Below are 25886 nucleotides of genomic sequence, written 5' to 3'. Positions count from 1 at the left end.
CCCCCCCCCCCCGGGTGGCCCTGCAGCGACAACAAGCGTACGTACGCACGAAACCAACGCCCGCGTCACCCCTTAACCCTGACCCCTGACCTCTGACCCCTCGTGAATGAATGAAACAGCGCTTTGAGAACAACCGTCATGTCACCACGACAACGTCAAATGTAATATGATTCACAATTGAGGATATTTATTTCGTACTTCTTAGTATGAAAGTGCGTCGTTTTGAATGGCGTTTTACGGCTTTTTGTCAAAATTGCTTTGATGACTAAATGTAATATTTATATAAAACTTGACTGCAATACTGTGGTCAAGGATAGTATTCCAGCCTGTACAATTAATTATTATGTCTATAAAGTATACACATATAACTGATATATCTTTTTTTCCCCTAATTTATTCCACTGTTTGTGTTAAAACAAATGTCAGTCTAAGTGGATCTAGATCTACTTATAATTTTCATATTGCAAGCTTTTCGTCCAGTAGTGTGTCTGGGCTGGTTACTGCTCTGCATGTGCACCAGTGACCTGTTCCCCCCCTGTTGTTGGCTGTGTGCCTCTGGATTTAATAACGCTTTCTGATAAATTGGTGTTAGAATATTTCACACGTCAGTGTGCATAAAGTTGGGTTTGGATTATGATTGACATTACAGCCCAAATGTCACCAGTGTTGTAATAAAATAACACAGCAGGTTAGCGGAGTAAAGCCTGACAGGAATGTAAAGACCTCACTTTAGGAGATGCTTTTTTTTTGTTATTTCATGTCATTACACACACGGCTGGTAACTGCAGCAGGTGTGTGTGTGTGTGTGTGTGTGTGTTTAATCCCATCGTGTTTTTGGTCGTGAACTGCAGGGGGCGCGCGCCGGCCGGCGGTTTGCCAACCGTGCCGGAAATAAAGCCGTAGAAGAAGAAGCGTTCCGCCGCTACAGGAAGTGTCCCCCTCCGTCCGCCGCTACCTGCCCGAACTGTCCGCAGCACCCCGCTGGTAAGAGGGTGAAAGGTGACGTTTTCATCGGTCACGTACGTTCTCCGCAGCGGGGCCGCCGTGGTCCGGTGTGTCTCTCTCTCTCCGGTCAAACGGTGCCGGCGTGTTAGCTAACGTCACCCGCAGCGTCTCCACACGCACTTCGCGGGTATTTGGGAGTTTTCCCGCAGAAAAAGTTGGCCCGAAAACGGCCCAAAACTTCGGCGTTGCTCGCGCGGTTAAACGGCGGTTTGCGTTTCAAGTGACGTTACGTTTCTGTTCCGCGGTTGCGTCTGTCGGTTGGCTTTTAAATGGTTGTTACGTCATGCGTGGAGGTGACGTCAAACCGAGTCCTCGTCGCTGTCGGACCTTGAACCTTGACCCCGGTCGTCACACCAACGACTGGTTTCCCACCCCCACCCCCGCCCCCCCGCGCGCGCGTGTTTGTGTTTAAAGCGACTCTAACCCCGTGACGTCAAACGTCTGAACACGTGTCCCTCTGCATCTTCATCGCGGTGGATCCGGATGGAGGAAACCTTCTGGAGTCGTGGGCCTGAAGCCACTGGACTTCTGCTGCCCTGCACGCTTTCTTTCTTTCTTTCGTTGTTTGTTAAGTTACGCTGCTTGTTGACTTTAATTGGGTGGAAACCAGTAGATGTAAACACCAGTAGGGGTGTGACGCCGGCTTCCCGGCGCCCTGTTTGCATTCGAGATGACTCACTTATCGGCCAATCACCAGCCTCCCCAGGAGGCGCTGCCACGGTTCTCTCCAGCAGTTCATTCAGTACCAGTCAGAGGCTCGGTCCAAACCTCTTGACTGGTAGAGAAAATCCCACGAGGTTCAGCTCTATCAAAGTGGGGAAAAGCGGCGGTCGGTGGAAGGTTCCTTTCTCACCGTCCGACCGCGAGGTGCCGTTCTCATGGTGGGAAGGTGCCTTCAGGATTCCCTCAGTGTTAGAAGGTGCTTCGATCACCTACGCTGACCAACCATTCAGGAGGTCATGGTGTTCACAGGCGCTCCGATTAATCAGGGGACCTTCATGAGGACGATACGCTTCTTTAAGGTGGGGTCTTATGGTTCTTCCATACCGGCTCATGTAGGAAACATTTGGTATTATATTTTCATCTGTGATCACATATGGAAGCTCCAGGCTTCGGTTTATTTGTATAAAATCACACCTCTGCAGGAAAAGGTTTCATGCTTCCTTTTGGTCATCGCGTGCCTCTGCTGCACTGACCTGCTCTGGGGGGCAGTCAGTGCCCACGTTGGTCTGTGGGCAACCTGAAACCAAACCCCTGGGGGGTCGGAAGGGGTTGCGTCACTGAAGCCCTCCCATCACCATGAACCCAAACACGCACTAGAGCCCCACGTGGGGCAGGATCTGTGACTGCAGTCACTTCACCTACAGCTGTTTAAGGGAACTTGTGGTTTAATCCTTGTTTCCGGTGCATTAATACAGAATTGATGGGTGGTGTCGGTGTCTCGTGCAGGTCCAGAGAGCGGATGCTGCCTTCACTTCCTGCTGGACTCCATCCTCCCATTTCAGCAGAGCCTCAACACCCCGACTGTTCAAGTGTATGTGTGTGGATACCTCCCCAGCCCACCATGTCCCCGGGTCCCTCAACGCTGAGTCCGTCTGCATGTCTTCGCCTCCTCTGCCTGCTCCTCCTCCTCACCCGCTGCTCCTCCTCAGCGCCCAGAGAGGCCGCTGTGACTCCGGCCGTCACAACACAAGGTAACACATGGCGCTGCAGACGCCGAGACACAGCTCAGATATCCCCAGATGCCTTCACAACATGTGGCCATGTGCCATGTACTGACTTCTCGCACAATACAGGAGCATGAGGGCCACCGTATTCATTTTACATTGAAATGAACATCCCCAACACGTTAGTCGATACTACTACTACTACTATACACTATACTAGTACTACTATACACTAAACTAAACTAGTACTACTATACACTATACTACTACTACTGCTATACACTATACTACTATACACTAGTACTACTGTACCCTATACTACTAGTACTACTATAGACTATACTACTACTACTACTATTATACACTATACTAGTACTACTATACACTAAACTAGTACTACTATACACTATACTGATATACACTATACCGCTATACACTATACTACTACTGCTATACACTATACTACTATACACTAGTACTACTGTACCCTATACTACTAGTACTACTATAGACTATACTACTACTACTACTATTATACACTATACTAGTACTACTATACACTAAACTAGTACTACTATACACTATACTGATATACACTATACCGCTATACACTATACTAGTACTGCTATACACTATACTACTATACACTATACTACTATACACTATACTAGTACTGCTATAGACTATACTAGTACTCTACAATGGGCGGAGTCTTACCCTGGTGGCCCTTTGGGTTCATGTTCTGTTTGAAGGGCTGCTGTATTGACTCAACGCACACTGCGGGTTCCTCCACGGGGCCCCGGCATGTTGTACAGAGACGTTTTAGCCCACAGCTCTGCAGCTTCATTGATTTGACTGAAATCTCAAATTGGTCACAAAAGTCATGGCTGAGAAACCGCCCGTCCCTCAGAAAACGTCACCTCACCGGCCTCAAGGTCTGGAAGCGTTGCCTCCACTTTTACATTGAGAATCGTTAAACTACATGTCTTCTAAATGGCTCCAAAGACTGATGTGCTGCTTCTCCCCACATTGCCTTTACATACAGTGTGTTGTTCACGTCACGTGTGTTCAATGATGAATTGATGTTTTTAACCTTTTACATGTGGTGCTGACTGTTGTTGTTGTAAATGCCACAGATGAGCATCTCAAAGGTCCCTCAGACGGTACGCAGGAGGACTGGCCCAATGGGACGGGACACCTGAGGAATGAATCCACTGGACCTGAAGCCCCCACACCACCAGCGTCTACGACAACAACAACAACAGCGTCTACGACAACAACACCAGCGCCTACGACAACAACATCAACAACACCAGCGCCTACGACAACAACACCAGCGCCTACAACAACAACATCAACAACACCAGCGCCTACGACATCAACAGCGTCTACAATAACATCAACAGCGTCTACGACAACATCAACAGCGCCTACGACAACAACAACAGCGCCTACGACAACAACATCAACAACACCAGCGCCTACGACATCAACAGCGTCTACAATAACATCAACAGCGTCTACGACAACATCAACAGCGCCTACGACAACAACACCAGCGCCTACGACAACAACATCAACAACACCAGCGCCTACGACCACATCAACAGCGTCTACCACAACAACACCAACACCAGCGTTTACAACGGCAACAGCAGCAACATCTGCAGCAACAACGTCTGCAGCAGCAGCAACAACGAGAACAACGTCTGCAGCAACATCCACATCTGGAGCTGTAGAACACACCGCAACAGTTGCAGAAGCAACCACCACGGCCATGCTTGGCAATGCAACTGTCGCCACTCCCACAACCAGGGGTCCAAAGGCGTCTCCTCCAGAACCGTCGGCTGACCCGCCACAGCCGAGCGCCCCAACAGCGAGGGGCCCACCGGTCCAAACCCTTTTACCCAGAGGTCCTACATCCACGGGCGCCGTGGCGGGCGTGGCGGGCGCCGCCCTGACCAGCCGGCTGGTGGATACGGCGGCCCTGCTGGCCGTGCTGCTCTTCGGCCTGCTCTTCTTCTTGGTCACGGTGGGCGTGTTTGTCACGCAGGCCTACGAGAGCTACCGGAGGAAGGACTACACCCAGGTGGACTACCTCATCAACGGCATGTACTCTGACTCCGGGGTGTGAGGGGGGGGGCGGTTTCCACCACAACGCTTCTCTTTTCCTCTGATGGTCAGAGCGTGAGGAGGTGGCGGGTACGGGACTCCGGTCTGCACGCTTCCAAGGCGATACCTTCATTCTATTTAGTGTTATTTTCTATTTCTCACAGCGAAACCCGCGATTGGACCTTTTGCAGATGACCGGCTGTCTGTTGGGAAAAGACGACAATGTACATAAAGCGCAGCTAAGCTAACGACCCCGTGTTGAGACTGAACCCTCGTTTACACGTGACGGCGGGTCGGAGGGCGCTTCGCCCCCCCCCCCCCGTTTCAAAGCCATCATTCCGTCGTCTTTCATCGATTTCAACTCCCCTCTTTGTCTTCCACGTTGAAGTCGCTTCATTTCAACACGCGACGTCGTACAGGACCGACGTGCACGTTGTTCCGCCTTGTTGGCGTCGCTCCATGTTTACCGCGCCGTGCAATAGTTCCCTGTACATTTCACCGATGGACGTGGGTCGTGGGTCGGCGCTCTCGTTTCCTCTCGTGCGGTTGTCGCATGAGTACTTTAGGAGGCGATGCGCTCTGCAGCCGCCGGTTCTTTGACTGAAGTACTGTTGCCTTTCTTCCTTTGATGGACCTCGTTCTTCTGAGGGGTTCACGGTGGATGAAGTAGCCAAATGATCACTGAAGCACGTTCTCTTCTGACGAAGCCAATGGAAACACAAAGCCATTACCGAGTGTGTGTCGCGTATCGGCAGCGCGTTCGATGCGAATGTCGTTCTGTTGTGGATCTACGATTGATTTGTTCTGTTCGTCCCAACGTGGTGATTCCATCTTTTGTTCCATTTTGTCTTTTTTTTTTTTTTTTTGTCTTCAAATGTCTTAAATGTGTTTACGAGATGAGCAGCTTGTGTTGAAGAGTTGATGTTTGTTCTGTTTTCTCTGGGGACACGTCGGTGATTCAAACACCTCCAGAGGGAAAAATCCAAATGATGGATTTCCAAAGAAGCTTTTTTTTTCCAGGAGAATTTGTTCTTGAGAAAAACAAAACCTTTTGGTTTCTCTCTTCTTGAGAAAACGAGACGTTTGTGTCTTCAGGGGGGGAACGGTAATTATTCTGGATGATCAAATAATTGAAATGGGGGGGAAATAAATTGGGCTTGGAAGTGAAATTAATTTCTCATTTCATTTTGTCATCACTGGCTAAATAATCTCCCCATGACAAGTTTAGTTCACCAGAAGGTTTCACGATGTCTGCGTAACTCGAACCATTGAAACGCCGATTCAGACACTAAGCGATCACTGAGCATCGCCTGATATTTTGATCCGTATGAAGCACTTTTTGACAGGAAAAAACATTTTGGGTTATTCACCAAAAAAAAGAGCGATACAGCAAACGTTGATGCTCCCCGAGAAGAATCCACATTGTACAAATGCACTTTAAAAAAAACGATTTCTACTTTGAGAGAATAAATAAAAGAAGTAAATTGATCTCTGTGGTGTTTTGAGTCGATCCATGTTGTCTATCGTTGATCTGCCGGCTGTTTGCAGGAAGAGGTGTTGGTATTCCTGTAAACCCGAGCAGAACGCCCAGTTGTTTTAAGGTTTCTGTTCCAGTAGAACTCGTGAACCTTCGTTTGGTTTTTTGCCCTTCAGGAGCCCCGAGTCTCTCTGTGTCCGATCGCCATAAATATCCCGTCTCACAGATTACAAACCAGGATGAAACCAAAGCTGCAGCCGAGCACGCTGATCATTCCGGGTGTGTTCGTCACTTTAGTACGCGAATAACATGGACGGCCCGGACCAAACAGTCCGACGTCTCTTACGTTACGTGCAGGGCTGTTATTAGCATACGTTCACAAGCACACCCAGATGTGCAGGGCGGAATGTTGAACCGCTGCCTCGGGGGGCACCACGGATCCCCCGCCGCCTCAAAAAACAAAAAAAAACTTGCACCTTTTTCCACGATTCCTGTAATTAACACTAATTGAAACAAGCTGGCTTGATCTTCATTCTTCTTCTTAGGAAGGCTCAGAATAAGAACCAGAGCGCCGTTCTGCACGAAAGTATAGAAGATAATTACGTCCCAAAATTCCGCGCGGCGGCAGGATTGAAACTTTCGCGTCGCTGACTGAGGGATTTTTAATTTTTATTTGGACCAATGAGGATCCAGCCGAGTGTCTCCTAGACGCATGTAAAGGCCTTTATATGCGTCTGTGCTCCTCACGCCACTTGACGTGAAGCAGCATCAACCCTCAACGCGCTGCAGTCGTTCATCACATTATAACAACTCTACATCTACAACTCTACATCTACAACTCTCTACATCTACAACTCTACATCTACATCTCTACATCTACAACTCGTCTACATCTACAACTCTCTACATCTACAACTCTACATCTACAACTCTCGACATCTCTACCTCTGCATCTACATCTCTGCATCTACATCTCTGCATCTACATCTCTGCATCTACAACTCTGCATCTACAACTCTCTACATCTACAACTCTACATCTACAATTCTCTACATCTACAAATCTACAACTCTCTAGATCTCTACATCTACATCTCTACATCTACAACTCTACATCTACAACTCTACATCTCTACCTCTGCATCTACAACTCTACATCTACAACTCTACATCTACAACTCTACATCTACAACTCTGCATCTACAACTCTCTGCATCTACAACTCTCTACATCTACAACTCTACATCTCTACATATACATCTCTACATCTACAACTCTACATCTACAACTCTCTATATCTCTACATCTACAACTCTACATCTACAACTCTCTACATCTACAACTCTACATCTACAACTCTCTACATCTCTACAACTCTCTACACCTGTACATCTCTACCTCTGCATCTACAACTCTGCATCTACAACTCTGCATCTACAACTCTCTACATCTACAACTCTCTACATCTACAACTCTACATCTACATCTCTGCCTCTACACCTCTACAACTCTACAACTCTCTACATCTACAACTCTCTACATCACTACATCTACAACTCTACATCTCTACATCTACAACTCTACATCTACAACTCTGCATCTACATCTACAACTCTACATCTACATCTCTACAACTCTGCATCTACAACTCTACAACTCTATATCTCTACATCTACATCTACAACTCTACATCTACAACTCTCTACAACTCTGCATCTACATCTCTGCATCTACATCTCTACATCTACAACTCTCTACATATCTACATCTCTACATCTACAACTCTCTACATCTCTACATCTACAACTCTACATCTCTACATCTACAACTCTCTACAACTCTACATCTCTACCTCTGCATCTACATCTCTGCATCTACAACTCTGCATCTACAACTCTCTACATCTACAACTCTCTACATCTACAACTCTCTACATCTACAAATCTACAACTCTCTACATCTCTACATCTACAACTCTACATCTACATCTCTACATCTACAACTCTACATCTACATCTCTACATCTCTACCTCTGCATCTACAACTCTACATCTACAACTCTACATCTACAACTCTACATCTACAACTCTGCATCTACAACTCTACATCTACAACTCTGCATCTACAACTCTCTGCATCTACAACTCTCTACATCTACATCTCTACATCTCTACATATACATCTCTACATCTACAACTCTACATCTACAACTCTCTATATCTCTACATCTACAACTCTACATCTACAACTTTCTACATCTACAACTCTACATCTACAACTCTCTACATCTCTACAACTCTCTACACCTCTACATCTCTACCTCTGCATCTACAACTCTGCATCTACAACTCTGCATCTACAACTCTCTACATCTACAACTCTACATCTACATCTCTGCATCTACACCTCTACAACTCTACAACTCTCTACATCACTACATCTACAACTCTACATCTCTACATCTACAACTCTCTACAACTCTACATCTACAACTCTGCATCTACAACTCTATATCTCTACATCTACAACTCTATCTCTACATCTACAACTCTACATCTACAACTCTCTACAACTCTGCATCTACATCTCTGCATCTACATCTCTGCATCTACATCTCTACACCTACAACTCTCTACATATCTACATCTCTACATCTACAACTCTACATCTACAACTCTCTACATCTCTACATCTACAACTCTACATCTCTACATCTACAACTCTCTACAACTCTACATCTCTACCTCTGCATCTACATCTCTGCATCTACATCTCTGCATCTACATCTCTGCATCTACAACTCTCTACATCTACAACTCTCTACATCTACAAATCTACAACTCTCTACATCTACAACTCTACATCTACATCTCTACATCTACAACTCTGCATCTACAACTCTACATCTACAACTCTGCATCTACAACTCTCTACATCTACAACTCTACAACTCTATCTCTACATCTACAACTCTACATCTACAACTCTCTACAACTCTGCATCTACATCTCTATCTCTACATCTACAACTCTGCATCTCTACATCTACAACTCTGCATCTACAACTCTACATCTACAACTCTATATCTCTACATCTACAACTCTACATCTACAACTCTATCTCTACATCTACAACTCTACATCTACAACTCTCTACATCTCTACAACTCTGCATCTACATCTCTACATCTACAACTCTCTACATCTACAACTCTACAACACTCTACATCTACAACTCTACATCTACAACTCTACATCTCTGCATCTACAACTCTGCATCTACAACTCTGCATCTACAACTCTCTACATCTACAACTCTCTGCATCTACAACTCTCTACAACTCTACATCTACAACTCTCTACAACTCTACATCTACAACTCTCTACATCTCTACATCTACAAATCTCTACATCTACAAATCTCTACATCTCTACATCTACAACTCTCTACAACTCTACATCTACATCTACAACTCTGCATCTACATCTACAACTCTACATCTACATCTACATCTCTACAACTCTGCATCTACAACTCTGCATCTACAACTCTGCATCTACAACTCTACAACTCTGCATCTACAACTCTACATCTACAACTCTATATCTCTACATCTACAACTCTATCTCTACATCTACAACACTAAATCTACAACTCTCTACAACTCTGCATCTACATCTCTGCATCTACATCTCTGCATCTACAACTCTGCATCTACATCTCTACATCTACAACTCTGCATCTACAACTCTACATCTCTACATCTACAACTCTCTACAACTCTACATCTACAACTCTGCATCTACATCTACATCTCTACAACTCTGCATCTACAACTCTACAACTCTGCATCTACAACTCTACATCTACAACTCTATATCTCTACATCTACAACTCTCTACATCTACAACTCTACATCTACAACTCTCTACAACTCTGCATCTACATCTCTGCATCTACATCTCTGCATCTACAACTCTGCATCTACATCTCTACATCTACAACTCTGCATCTACAACTCTACAACTCTACATCTACAACTCTCTACAACTCTGCATCTACATCTCTGCATCTACAACTCTGCATCTACATCTCTGCATCTACAACTCTACAACTCTGCATCTGCAACTCTGCATCTCTACATCTACAACTCTGCATCTCTACATCTACAACTCTCTACATCTACAACTCTACATCTACAACTCTCTACAACTCTGCATCTACATCTCTGCATCTACATCTCTGCATCTACAACTCTGCATCTACATCTCTACATCTACAACTCTGCATCTACAACTCTACAACTCTACATCTACAACTCTCTACAACTCTGCATCTACATCTCTGCATCTACAACTCTGCATCTACATCTCTACATCTCTACAACTCTGCATCTACATCTCTGCATCTACATCTCTGCATCTACAACTCTGCATCTACAACTCTACATCTACAACTCTGCATCTACAACTCTCTACATCTACAACTCTACAACTCTATCTCTACATCTACAACTCTACATCTACAACTCTCTACAACTCTGCATCTACATCTCTATCTCTACATCTACAACTCTGCATCTCTACATCTACAACTCTGCATCTACAACTCTACATCTACAACTCTATATCTCTACATCTACAACTCTACATCTACAACTCTATCTCTACATCTACAACTCTACATCTACAACTCTCTACATCTCTACAACTCTGCATCTACATCTCTACATCTACAACTCTCTACATCTACAACTCTACAACACTCTACATCTACAACTCTACATCTACAACTCTACATCTCTGCATCTACAACTCTGCATCTACAACTCTGCATCTACAACTCTCTACATCTACAACTCTCTGCATCTACAACTCTCTACAACTCTACATCTACAACTCTCTACATCTCTACATCTACAAATCTCTACATCTACAAATCTCTACATCTCTACATCTACAACTCTCTACAACTCTACATCTACATCTACAACTCTGCATCTACATCTACAACTCTACATCTACATCTACATCTCTACTGTTACGAAGGACGCTCCCGCACCGCCTCCCTCTCGCCATCGGAGGGACCCCTCTCCCGAGTACTAACTGGTTTCGAACTCCATCTCCCATCATGCTTCACACCTGGGACTGATTCCACAACACCACTGATGACACACACCTGCACCTCATTGACACACACACCTGCACCTCATTGACACACACACAAAAGCCACTGACACCCACACACTCACTGCGAAGTCTTGATTCTGCCCCGGCTGTCATTTCTGAGCGTTTTCTCCTAGTCTTGATCCCTGTTTAGTGACCCCGGACCGTACTGCTGATTGCTCTCTGCCTGCCCCGACCCCTGCCTGCCCGCTGACTACGATCCTGTCTGCTCTACGTTGCCCTGTCTGCTGTCATTGACTCTGCCTGTCTGATGCTCTAATAAAAACCTGCGAATGGATCCCTCCGAATCCGGCGTCTCCTTACAGAAGACTTCGCACAGCACTAGCCACTGCGGAACTGCTCTGCAACCAGGTCTTCCGTTTCTACGGACTACCGGAGGACATAGTGTCAGACCGGGGACCCCAATTCACCTCCAGAGTATGGTCCGCCTTCTTCCAACGCCTCAACGTTAACGTCAGCCTCACCTCCGGTTACCACCCACAATCCAATGGGCAGACTGAGCGTCTGAACCAGGACGTTATCCGTTTCCTCCGCTCATACTGCCAGCGACAACAGACGGAGTGGAGCAGATATCTATTCTGGGCCGAATACGCCCAGAATTCGCTGGTCAAACCCGCCACGGGCATCACCCCGTTCCAATGCGTCTTGGGCTTTCAGCCACCGCTATTCCCGTGGTCAGGGGAGCCCACTAACCTACCATCCGTTACAGAGTGGTTGCAGAGAAGCGAGGAGACTTGGAACCAGGCCCACACTCACCTCCTCCACGCCGTTAGACGCCAGGAAGGTCAGGCCAACCGTCGCCGTCGTCCTGGTCCCCAGTACAGTCCCGGAGAGTGGGTCTGGCTCTCCACCAAAGACCTCCGACTTCGACTCCCATGTCGCAAGCTCAGCCCCAGGTATGAGGGTCCATTTCAAATTAAGAAGCAAATTACCCCTGTATCCTTTCGATTAGACCTACCCGCCAACTACCGTATTTCCCCTACATTCCATGTCTCCCTGCTAAAACCTGCCGATGGCCCGAGAGGAGCGCGGGAGGAGAGATCCACGTCACAACCTCCCCCCGCCATCCTGGTCGACGGCGAGGAGGCTTACCGTGTGCATGAGCTGCTCGACTCCAGACGCCGGGGCAAGACCCTCCAATATCTGGTGGACTGGGAGGGGTTCGGTCCGGAGGAGCGATCCTGGGCCGACGCTAAGGACATCCTTGGCCCCACACTCACGGAGGAGTTTCATCGCGCACACCCGGAGAAGCCGGCCCCTCGTCCCCGCGGAAGACCTCGGCGCCGCGTATCTCTTCGCGTCAGGAGCCGCTCACAGGGGGGGGGCTCTGTTACGAAGGACGCTCCCGCACCGCCTCCCTCTCGCCATCGGAGGGACCCCTCTCCCGAGTACTAACTGGTTTCGAACTCCATCTCCCATCATGCTTCACACCTGGGACTGATTCCACAACACCACTGATGACACACACCTGCACCTCATTGACACACACACCTGCACCTCATTGACACACACACAAAAGCCACTGACACCCACACACTCACTGCGAAGTCTTGATTCTGCCCCGGCTGTCATTTCTGAGCGTTTTCTCCTAGTCTTGATCCCTGTTTAGTGACCCCGGACCGTACTGCTGATTGCTCTCTGCCTGCCCCGACCCCTGCCTGCCCGCTGACTACGATCCTGTCTGCTCTACGTTGCCCTGTCTGCTGTCATTGACTCTGCCTGTCTGATGCTCTAATAAAAACCTGCGAATGGATCCCTCCGAATCCGGCGTCTCCTTACATCTACAACTCTGCATCTACAACTCTGCATCTACAACTCTGCATCTACAACTCTGCATCTACAACTCTGCATCTACAACTCTACAACTCTGCATCTACAACTCTACATCTACAACTCTATATCTCTACATCTACAACTCTATATCTCTACATCTACAACTCTATCTCTACATCTACAACACTAAATCTACAACTCTCTACAACTCTGCATCTACATCTCTGCATCTACATCTCTGCATCTACAACTCTGCATCTACATCTCTACATCTACAACTCTGCATCTACAACTCTACATCTCTACATCTACAACTCTCTACAACTCTACATCTACAACTCTGCATCTACATCTACATCTCTACAACTCTGCATCTACAACTCTACAACTCTGCATCTACAACTCTACATCTACAACTCTATATCTCTACATCTACAACTCTCTACATCTACAACTCTACATCTACAACTCTCTACAACTCTGCATCTACATCTCTGCATCTACATCTCTGCATCTACAACTCTGCATCTACATCTCTACATCTACAACTCTGCATCTACAACTCTACAACTCTACATCTACAACTCTCTACAACTCTGCATCTACATCTCTGCATCTACAACTCTGCATCTACATCTCTGCATCTACAACTCTACAACTCTGCATCTGCAACTCTGCATCTCTACATCTACAACTCTGCATCTCTACATCTACAACTCTCTACATCTACAACTCTCTACAACTCTGCATCTACATCTCTGCATCTACATCTCTGCATCTACAACTCTGCATCTACATCTCTACATCTACAACTCTGCATCTACAACTCTACAACTCTACATCTACAACTCTCTACAACTCTGCATCTACATCTCTGCATCTACAACTCTGCATCTACATCTCTACATCTCTACAACTCTGCATCTACATCTCTGCATCTACAACTCTGCATCTACAACTCTACAACTCTGCATCTACAACTCTGCATCTCTACATCTACAACTCTACAACTCTGCATCTACAACTCTACATCTACAACTCTATATCTCTACATCTACAACTCTATATCTCTACATCTACAACTCTCTACAACTCTCTACAACTCTGCATCTACATCTCTGCATCTACATCTCTGCATCTACATCTCTACATCTACATCTCTGCATCTACAACTCTACAACTCTGCATCTACAACTCTACATCTACAACTCTATATCTCTACATCTACAACTCTATCTCTACATCTACAACTCTAAATCTACAACTCTCTACAACTCTGCATCTACATCTCTGCATCTACATCTCTGCATCTACAACTCTGCATCTACATCTCTACATCTACAACTCTGCATCTACAACTCTACATCTCTACATCTACAACTCTCTACAACTCTACATCTACAACTCTGCATCTACATCTACATCTCTACAACTCTGCATCTACAACTCTGCATCTACAACTCTACAACTCTGCATCTACAACTCTACATCTACAACTCTATATCTCTACATCTACAACTCTCTACATCTACAACTCTACATCTACAACTCTCTACAACTCTGCATCTACATCTCTGCATCTACATCTCTGCATCTACAACTCTGCATCTACATCTCTACATCTACAACTCTGCATCTACAACTCTACAACTCTACATCTACAACTCTCTACAACTCTGCATCTACATCTCTGCATCTACAACTCTGCATCTACATCTCTACATCTACAACTCTGCATCTACAACTCTACAACTCTGCATCTACAACTCTGCATCTCTACATCTACAACTCTGCATCTCTACATCTACAACTCTACAACTCTGCATCTACAACTCTACATCTACAACTCTATATCTCTACATCTACAACTCTATCTCTACATCTACAACTCTAAATCTACAACTCTCTACAACTCTGCATCTACATCTCTGCATCTACATCTCTGCATCTACAACTCTGCATCTACATCTCTACATCTACAACTCTGCATCTACAACTCTACATCTCTACATCTACAACTCTCTACAACTCTACATCTACAACTCTGCATCTACATCTACATCTCTACAACTCTGCATCTACAACTCTGCATCTACAACTCTACAACTCTGCATCTACAACTCTCTACATCTACAACTCTCTACAACTCTGCATCTACATCTCTGCATCTACATCTCTGCATCTACAACTCTGCATCTACATCTCTACATCTACAACTCTGCATCTACAACTCTACAACTCTACATCTACAACTCTCTACAACTCTGCATCTACATCTCTGCATCTACAACTCTGCATCTACATCTCTGCATCTACAACTCTACAACTCTGCATCTGCAACTCTGCATCTCTACATCTACAACTCTGCATCTCTACATCTACAACTCTCTACATCTACAACTCTACATCTACAACTCTCTACAACTCTGCATCTACATCTCTGCATCTACATCTCTGCATCTACAACTCTGCATCTACATCTCTACATCTACAACTCTGCATCTACAACTCTACAACTCTACATCTACAACTCTCTACAACTCTGCATCTACATCTCTGCATCTACAACTCTGCATCTACATCTCTACATCTCTACAACTCTGCATCTACATCTCTGCATCTACATCTCTGCATCTACAACTCTACAACTCTGCATCTACAACTCTGCATCTCTACATCTACAACTCTACAACTCTGCATCTACAACTCTACATCTACAACTCTATATCTCTACATCTACAACCCTATCTCTACATCTACAACTCTCTACAACTCTGCATCTACATCTCTGCATCTACATCTCTGCATCTACATCTCTACATCTACAACTCTGCATCTACAACTCTACATCTACAACTCTATATCTCTACATCTACAACTCTATCTCTACATCTACAACTCTAAATCTACAACTCTCTACAACTCTGCATCTACATCTCTGCATCTACATCTCTGCATCTACAACTCTGCATCTACATCTCTACATCTACAACTCTGCATCTACAACTCTACATCTCTACATCTACAACTCTCTACAACTCTACATCTACAACTCTGCATCTACATCTACATCTCTACAACTCTGCATCTACAACTCTGCATCTACAACTCTGCATCTACAACTCTACAACTCTGCATCTACAACTCTACATCTACAACTCTATATCTCTACATCTACAACTCTCTACATCTACAACTCTACATCTACAACTCTCTACAACTCTGCATCTACATCTCTGCATCTACATCTCTGCATCTACAACTCTGCATCTACATCTCTACATCTACAACTCTGCATCTACAACTCTACAACTCTACATCTACAACTCTCTACATCTCTGCATCTACATCTCTGCATCTACAACTCTGCATCTACATCTCTACATCTACAACTCTGCATCTACAACTCTACAACTCTACATCTACAACTCTCTACAACTCTGCATCTACATCTCTGCATCTACAACTCTGCATCTACATCTCTACATCTACAACTCTGCATCTACAACTCTACAACTCTGCATCTACAACTCTGCATCTCTACATCTACAACTCTGCATCTCTACATCTACAACTCTACAACTCTGCATCTACAACTCTACATCTACAACTCTAAAACTCTGCATCTACAACTCTCTACATCTACAACTCTCTGCATCTACAACTCTCTACATCTACAACTCTACATCTACAACTCTCTACAACTCTACATCTACAACTCTCTACAACTCTCTACATCTACAACTCTCTACATCACTACATCTACAACTCTCTACAACTCTACATCTACAACTCTCTACATCTACAACTCTCTACATCACTACATCTACAACTCTCTACAACTCTACATCTCTACATCTACAACTCTCTACAACTCTACATCTCTACATCTACAACTCTACATCTCTACATCTACAACTCTCTACAACTCTACATCTACATCTCTACATCTACAACTCTGCATCTACAACTCTACAACTCTGCATCTACAACTCTGCATCTCTACAACTCTGCATCTACAACTCTACATCTACAACTCTATATCTCTACATCTACAACTCTACATCTACAACTCTCTACAACTCTGCATCTCTGCATCTACAACTCTACATCTACAACTCTATCTCTACATCTACAACTCCAAATCTACAACTCTCTACAACTCTGCATCTACATCTCTGCATCTACATCTCTACATCTACAACTCTGCATCTCTACATCTACAACTCTACAACTCTGCATCTACAACTCTACATCTACAACTCTATATCTCTACATCTACAACTCTCTACATCTCTACAACTCTGCATCTACAACTCTGCATCTACATCTCTACATCTACAACTCTCTACATCTACAACTCTACAACACTCTACATCTACACCTCTACATCTACAACTCTACATCTCTGCATCTACAACTCTGCATCTACAACTCTGTATCTACATCTCTGCATCTACAACTCTCTACATCTACAACTCTGCATCTACAACTCTCTACATCTACAACTCTACATCTACAACTCTCTTCAACTCTACATCTACAACTCTCTACAACTCTACATCTACAACTCTCTACATCTCTACATCTACAACTCTCTACATCTACAACTCTCTACATCACTACATCTACAACTCTACATCTCTACAACCCTACATCTCTACATCTACAACTCTCTATCTACATCTCTACATCTACAACTCTGCATCTACATCTACAACTCTACATCCACATCTACATCTCTACAACTCTGCATCTACAACTCTGCATCTACAACTCTGCATCTACAACTCTGCATCTCTACATCTACAACTCTACAACTCTGCATCTACAACTCTACATCTACAACTCTATATCTCTAGATCTACAACTCTATCTCTACATCTACAACTCTACATCTACAACCCTCTACAACTCTGCATCTACATCTCTGCATCTACATCTCTACATCTACAACTCTCTACATCTCTACATCTACAACACTACATCTACATCTCTACATCTACAACTCCCTACATCTACATCTCTACATCTACAACTCTCTACATCTCTACATCTACATCTCTACATCTACAACTCTACATCTCTACATCTACAACTCTCTACAACTCTACATCTCTACCTCTGCATCTACATCTCTGCATCTACAACTCTGCATCTGCAACTCTCTACATCTAAAACTCTCTACATCTACAACTCTACATCTACAACTCTACATCTACAAATCTACAACTCTCTACATCTCTACATCTACAACTCTACATCTACATCTCTACATCTACAACTCTACATCTACAACTCTACATCTCTACCTCTGCATCTACAACTCTAAATCTACAACTCTGCATCTACATCTCTGCATCTACAACTCTCTACATCTACAACTCTCTGCATCTACAACTCTCTACATCTACAACTCTACATCTACAACTCTACATCTACAACTCTCTACAACTCTACATCTACAACTCTCTACAACTCTACATCTACAACTCTCTACATCTCTACATCTACAACTCTCTACATCTACAACTCTCTACATCACTACATCTACAACTCTCTACAACTCTACATCTCTACATCTACAACTCTACATCTCTACATCTACAACTCTCTACAACTCTACATCTACATCTCTACATCTACAACTCTGCATCTACATCTACAACTCTACATCTACATCTCTACAACTCTGCATCTACAACTCTGCATCTACAACTCTACAACTCTGCATCTACAACTCTACATCTACAACTCTATCTCTACATCTACAACTCTCTACAACTCTATATCTACATATCTGCATCTACATCTCTGCATCTACAACTCTGCATCTACATCTCTACATCTACAACTCTGCATCTACAACTCTACATCTACAACTCTCTACAACTCTGCATCTACATCTCCGAATCTACATCTCTGCATCTACATCTCTACATCTACAACTCTGCATCTCTACATCTACAACTCTACAAATCTGCATCTACAACTCTGCATCTACATCTCTACATCTACATCTACAACTCTACAACACTCTACATCTACAACTCTACATCTACAACTCTGCATCTACAACTCTGCATCTACATCTCTACATCTACAACTCTGCATCTACAACTCTACATCTCTACATCTACAACTCTCTACAACTCTACATCTACAACTCTACATCTACATCTCTACAACTCTGCATCTACAACTCTACATCTACAACTCTATATCTCTACATCTACAACTCTCTACATCTACAACTCTACATCTACAACTCTCTACAACTCTGCATCTACATCTCTGCATCTACATCTCTGCATCTACATCTCTACATCTACAACTCTCTACATCTACAACTCTACAACACTCTACATCTACAACTCTACATCTACAACTCTACAACTCTGCATCTACAACTCTCTACATCTACAACTCTCTGCATCTACAACTCTCTACATCTACAACTCTACATCTACAACTCTCTACAACTCTACATCTACAACTCTCTACAACTCTCTACATCTACAACTCTCTACATCACTACATCTACAACTCTCTACAACTCTACATCTCTACATCTACAACTCTACATCTCTACATCTACAACTCTCTACAACTCTACATCTACATCTCTACATCTACAACTCTGCATCTACATCTACAACTCTACATCTACATCTACATCTCTACAACTCTGCATCTACAACTCTGCATCTACAACTCTACAACTCTGCATCTACAACTCTACATCTACAACTCTATCTCTACATCTACAACTCTCTACATCTACAACTCTACATCTACAACTCTCTACATCTCTACATCTACAACTCTACATCTCTACATCTACAACTCTCTACAACTCTACATCTACAACTCTCTACAACTCTACATCTCTACCTCTGCATCTACATCTCTGCATCTACAACTCTGCATCTGCAACTCTCTACATCTAAAACTCTCTACATCTACAACTCTACATCTACAACTCTACATCTACAAATCTACAACTCTCTACATCTCTACATCTACAACTCTACATCTACATCTCTACATCTACAACTCTACATCTACAACTCTACATCTCTACCTCTGCATCTACAACTCTAAATCTACAACTCTGCATCTACATCTCTGCATCTACAACTCTCTACATCTACAACTCTCTGCATCTACAACTCTCTACATCTACAACTCTACATCTACAACTCTACATCTACAACTCTCTACAACTCTACATCTACAACTCTCTACAACTCTACATCTACAACTCTCTACATCTCTACATCTACAACTCTACATCTACATCTCTACATCTACAACTCTACATCTACAACTCTACATCTCTACCTCTGCATCTACAACTCTAAATCTACAACTCTGCATCTACATCTCTGCATCTACAACTCTCTACATCTACAACTCTCTGCATCTACAACTCTCTACATCTACAACTCTACATCTACAACTCTACATCTACAACTCTCTACAACTCTACATCTACAACTCTCTACAACTCTACATCTACAACTCTCTACATCTACAACTCTACAACTCTATCTCTACATCTACAACTCTACATCTACAACTCTCTACAACTCTGCATCTACATCTCTATCTCTACATCTACAACTCTGCATCTCTACATCTACAACTCTGCATCTACAACTCTATATCTCTACATCTACAACTCTACATCTACAACTCTATCTCTACATCTACAACTCTACATCTACAACTCTCTACATCTCTACAACTCTGCATCTACATCTCTACATCTACAACTCTCTACATCTACAACTCTACAACACTCTACATCTACAACTCTACATCTACAACTCTACATCTCTGCATCTACAACTCTGCATCTACAACTCTGCATCTACAACTCTCTACATCTACAACTCTCTGCATCTACAACTCTCTACAACTCTACATCTACAACTCTCTACAACTCTACATCTACAACTCTCTACATCTCTACATCTACAAATCTCTACATCTACAAATCTCTACATCTCTACATCTACAACTCTCTACAACTCTACATCTACATCTACAACTCTGCATCTACATCTACAACTCTACATCTACATCTACATCTCTACAACTCTGCATCTACAACTCTGCATCTACAACTCTGCATCTCCAACTCTACAACTCTACATCTACAACTCTACATCTACAACTCTATATCTCTACATCTACAACTCTATCTCTACATCTACAACACTAAATCTACAACTCTCTACAACTCTGCATCTACATCTCTGCATCTACATCTCTGCATCTACAACTCTGCATCTACATCTCTACATCTACAACTCTGCATCTACAACTCTACATCTCTACATCTACAACTCTCTACAACTCTACATCTACAACTCTGCATCTACATCTACATCTCTACAACTCTGCATCTACAACTCTACAACTCTGCATCTACAACTCTACATCTACAACTCTATATCTCTACATCTACAACTCTCTACATCTACAACTCTACATCTACAACTCTCTACAACTCTGCATCTACATCTCTGCATCTACATCTCTGCATCTACAACTCTGCATCTACATCTCTACATCTACAACTCTGCATCTACAACTCTACAACTCTACATCTACAACTCTCTACAACTCTGCATCTACATCTCTGCATCTACAACTCTGCATCTACATCTCTGCATCTACAACTCTACAACTCTGCATCTGCAACTCTGCATCTCTACATCTACAACTCTGCATCTCTACATCTACAACTCTCTACATCTACAACTCTACATCTACAACTCTCTACAACTCTGCATCTACATCTCTGCATCTACATCTCTGCATCTACAACTCTGCATCTACATCTCTACATCTACAACTCTGCATCTACAACTCTACAACTCTACATCTACAACTCTCTACAACTCTGCATCTACATCTCTGCATCTACAACTCTGCATCTACATCTCTACATCTCTACAACTCTACATCTACATCTCTGCATCTACATCTCTGCATCTACAACTCTGCATCTACAACTCTACAACTCTGCATCTACAACTCTGCATCTCTACATCTACAACTCTACAACTCTGCATCTACAACTCTACATCTACAACTCTATATCTCTACATCTACAACTCTATATCTCTACATCTACAACTCTACATCTACAACTCTCTACAACTCTGCATCTACATCTCTGCATCTACATCTCTGCATCTACATCTCTACATCTACATCTCTGCATCTACAACTCTACAACTCTGCATCTACAACTCTACATCTACAACTCTATATCTCTACATCTACAACTCTATCTCTACATCTACAACTCTAAATCTACAACTCTCTACAACTCTGCATCTACATCTCTGCATCTACATCTCTGCATCTACAACTCTGCATCTACATCTCTACATCTACAACTCTGCATCTACAACTCTACATCTCTACATCTACAACTCTCTACAACTCTACATCTACAACTCTGCATCTACATCTACATCTCTACAACTCTGCATCTACAACTCTGCATCTACAACTCTGCATCTACAACTCTACAACTCTGCATCTACAACTCTACATCTATATCTCTACATCTACAACTCTCTACATCTACAACTCTACATCTACAACTCTCTACAACTCTGCATCTACATCTCTGCATCTACATCTCTGCATCTACAACTCTGCATCTACATCTCTACATCTACAACTCTGCATCTACAACTCTACAACTCTACATCTACAACTCTCTACAACTCTGCATCTACATCTCTGCATCTACAACTCTGCATCTACATCTCTACATCTACAACTCTGCATCTACAACTCTACAACTCTGCATCTACAACTCTGCATCTCTACATCTACAACTCTGCATCTCTACATCTACAACTCTACAACTCTGCATCTACAACTCTACATCTACAACTCTATATCTCTACATCTACAACTCTATCTCTACATCTACAACTCTAAATCTACAACTCTCTACAACTCTGCATCTACATCTCTGCATCTACATCTCTGCATCTACAACTCTGCATCTACATCTCTACATCTACAACTCTGCATCTACAACTCTACATCTCTACATCTACAACTCTCTACAACTCTACATCTACAACTCTGCATCTACATCTACATCTCTACAACTCTGCATCTACAACTCTGCATCTACAACTCTACAACTCTGCATCTACAACTCTACATCTACAACTCTATCTCTACATCTACAACTCTCTACATCTACAACTCTCTACAACTCTGCATCTACATCTCTGCATCTACATCTCTGCATCTACAACTCTGCATCTACATCTCTACATCTACAACTCTGCATCTACAACTCTACAACTCTACATCTACAACTCTCTACAACTCTGCATCTACATCTCTGCATCTACAACTCTGCATCTACATCTCTGCATCTACAACTCTACAACTCTGCATCTGCAACTCTGCATCTCTACATCTACAACTCTGCATCTCTACATCTACAACTCTCTACATCTACAACTCTACATCTACAACTCTCTACAACTCTGCATCTACATCTCTGCATCTACATCTCTGCATCTACAACTCTGCATCTACATCTCTACATCTACAACTCTGCATCTACAACTCTACAACTCTACATCTACAACTCTCTACAACTCTGCATCTACATCTCTGCATCTACAACTCTGCATCTACATCTCTACATCTCTACAACTCTGCATCTACATCTCTGCATCTACATCTCTGCATCTACAACTCTACAACTCTGCATCTACAACTCTGCATCTCTACATCTACAACTCTACAACTCTGCATCTACAACTCTACATCTACAACTCTATATCTCTACATCTACAACCCTATCTCTACATCTACAACTCTCTACAACTCTGCATCTACATCTCTGCATCTACATCTCTGCATCTACATCTCTACATCTACAACTCTGCATCTACAACTCTACATCTACAACTCTATATCTCTACATCTACAACTCTATCTCTACATCTACAACTCTAAATCTACAACTCTCTACAACTCTGCATCTACATCTCTGCATCTACATCTCTGCATCTACAACTCTGCATCTACATCTCTACATCTACAACTCTGCATCTACAACTCTACATCTCTACATCTACAACTCTCTACAACTCTACATCTACAACTCTGCATCTACATCTACATCTCTACAACTCTGCATCTACAACTCTGCATCTACAACTCTGCATCTACAACTCTACAACTCTGCATCTACAACTCTACATCTACAACTCTATATCTCTACATCTACAACTCTCTACATCTACAACTCTACATCTACAACTCTCTACAACTCTGCATCTACATCTCTGCATCTACATCTCTGCATCTACAACTCTGCATCTACATCTCTACATCTACAACTCTGCATCTACAACTCTACAACTCTACATCTACAACTCTCTACATCTCTGCATCTACATCTCTGCATCTACAACTCTGCATCTACATCTCTACATCTACAACTCTGCATCTACAACTCTACAACTCTACATCTACAACTCTCTACAACTCTGCATCTACATCTCTGCATCTACAACTCTGCATCTACATCTCTACATCTACAACTCTGCATCTACAACTCTACAACTCTGCATCTACAACTCTGCATCTCTACATCTACAACTCTGCATCTCTACATCTACAACTCTACAACTCTGCATCTACAACTCTACATCTACAACTCTATATCTCTACATCTACAACTCTACATCTACAACTCTACATCTACAACTCTCTACATCTCTACAACTCTGCATCTACATCTCTGCATCTACAACTCTGCATCTACAACTCTACAACTCTACATCTACAACTCTCTACAACTCTATATCTCTACATCTACAACTCTATCTCTACATCTACAACTCTACATCTACAACTCTCTACAACTCTGCATCTACATCTCTGCATCTACATCTCTGCATCTACATCTCTACATCTACAACTCTGCATCTCTACATCTACAACTCTACAACTCTGCATCTACAACTCTACATCTACAACTCTGTATCTCTACATCTACAACTCTCTACATCTCTACAACTCTGCATCTACAACTCTGCATCTACAACTCTGCATCTACATCTCTACATCTACAACTCTCTACATCTACAACTCTACAACACTCTACATCTACAACTCTACATCTACAACTCTAAAACTCTGCATCTACAACTCTCTACATCTACAACTCTCTGCATCTACAACTCTCTACATCTACAACTCTACATCTACAACTCTCTACAACTCTACATCTACAACTCTCTACAACTCTCTACATCTACAACTCTCTACATCACTACATCTACAACTCTCTACAACTCTACATCTACAACTCTCTACATCTACAACTCTCTACATCACTACATCTACAACTCTCTACAACTCTACATCTCTACATCTACAACTCTCTACAACTCTACATCTCTACATCTACAACTCTACATCTCTACATCTACAACTCTCTACAACTCTACATCTACATCTCTACATCTACAACTCTGCATCTACAACTCTACAACTCTGCATCTACAACTCTGCATCTCTACAACTCTGCATCTACAACTCTACATCTACAACTCTATATCTCTACATCTACAACTCTACATCTACAACTCTCTACAAC

The 25886-nt window shown here is 43.1% G+C and overlaps 1 protein-coding gene across 1 annotated transcript; it reads left to right on the top strand.

Moving 5' to 3' along the window:
* The first annotated feature begins 851 nt into the window (after positions 1–851).
* On the top strand, positions 852–6272 carry LOC144390742 (uncharacterized). Its single transcript, XM_078097041.1, has 3 exons — positions 852–984; positions 2455–2699; positions 3809–6272. The coding sequence occupies exons 2-3, from the start codon at positions 2468–2470 to the stop codon at positions 4804–4806; spliced, it is 1230 nt and encodes a 409-aa protein (XP_077953167.1). The 5' UTR covers positions 852–984; positions 2455–2467; the 3' UTR covers positions 4807–6272.
* The last annotated feature ends 19614 nt before the right edge of the window (positions 6273–25886 follow it).

This window comes from Gasterosteus aculeatus, chromosome Y, assembly GCF_964276395.1.
Source record: "Gasterosteus aculeatus chromosome Y, fGasAcu3.hap1.1, whole genome shotgun sequence".
NCBI lineage: Eukaryota > Metazoa > Chordata > Actinopteri > Perciformes > Gasterosteidae > Gasterosteus > Gasterosteus aculeatus.
This window is presented reverse-complemented; position numbering and strand designations above follow the sequence as displayed.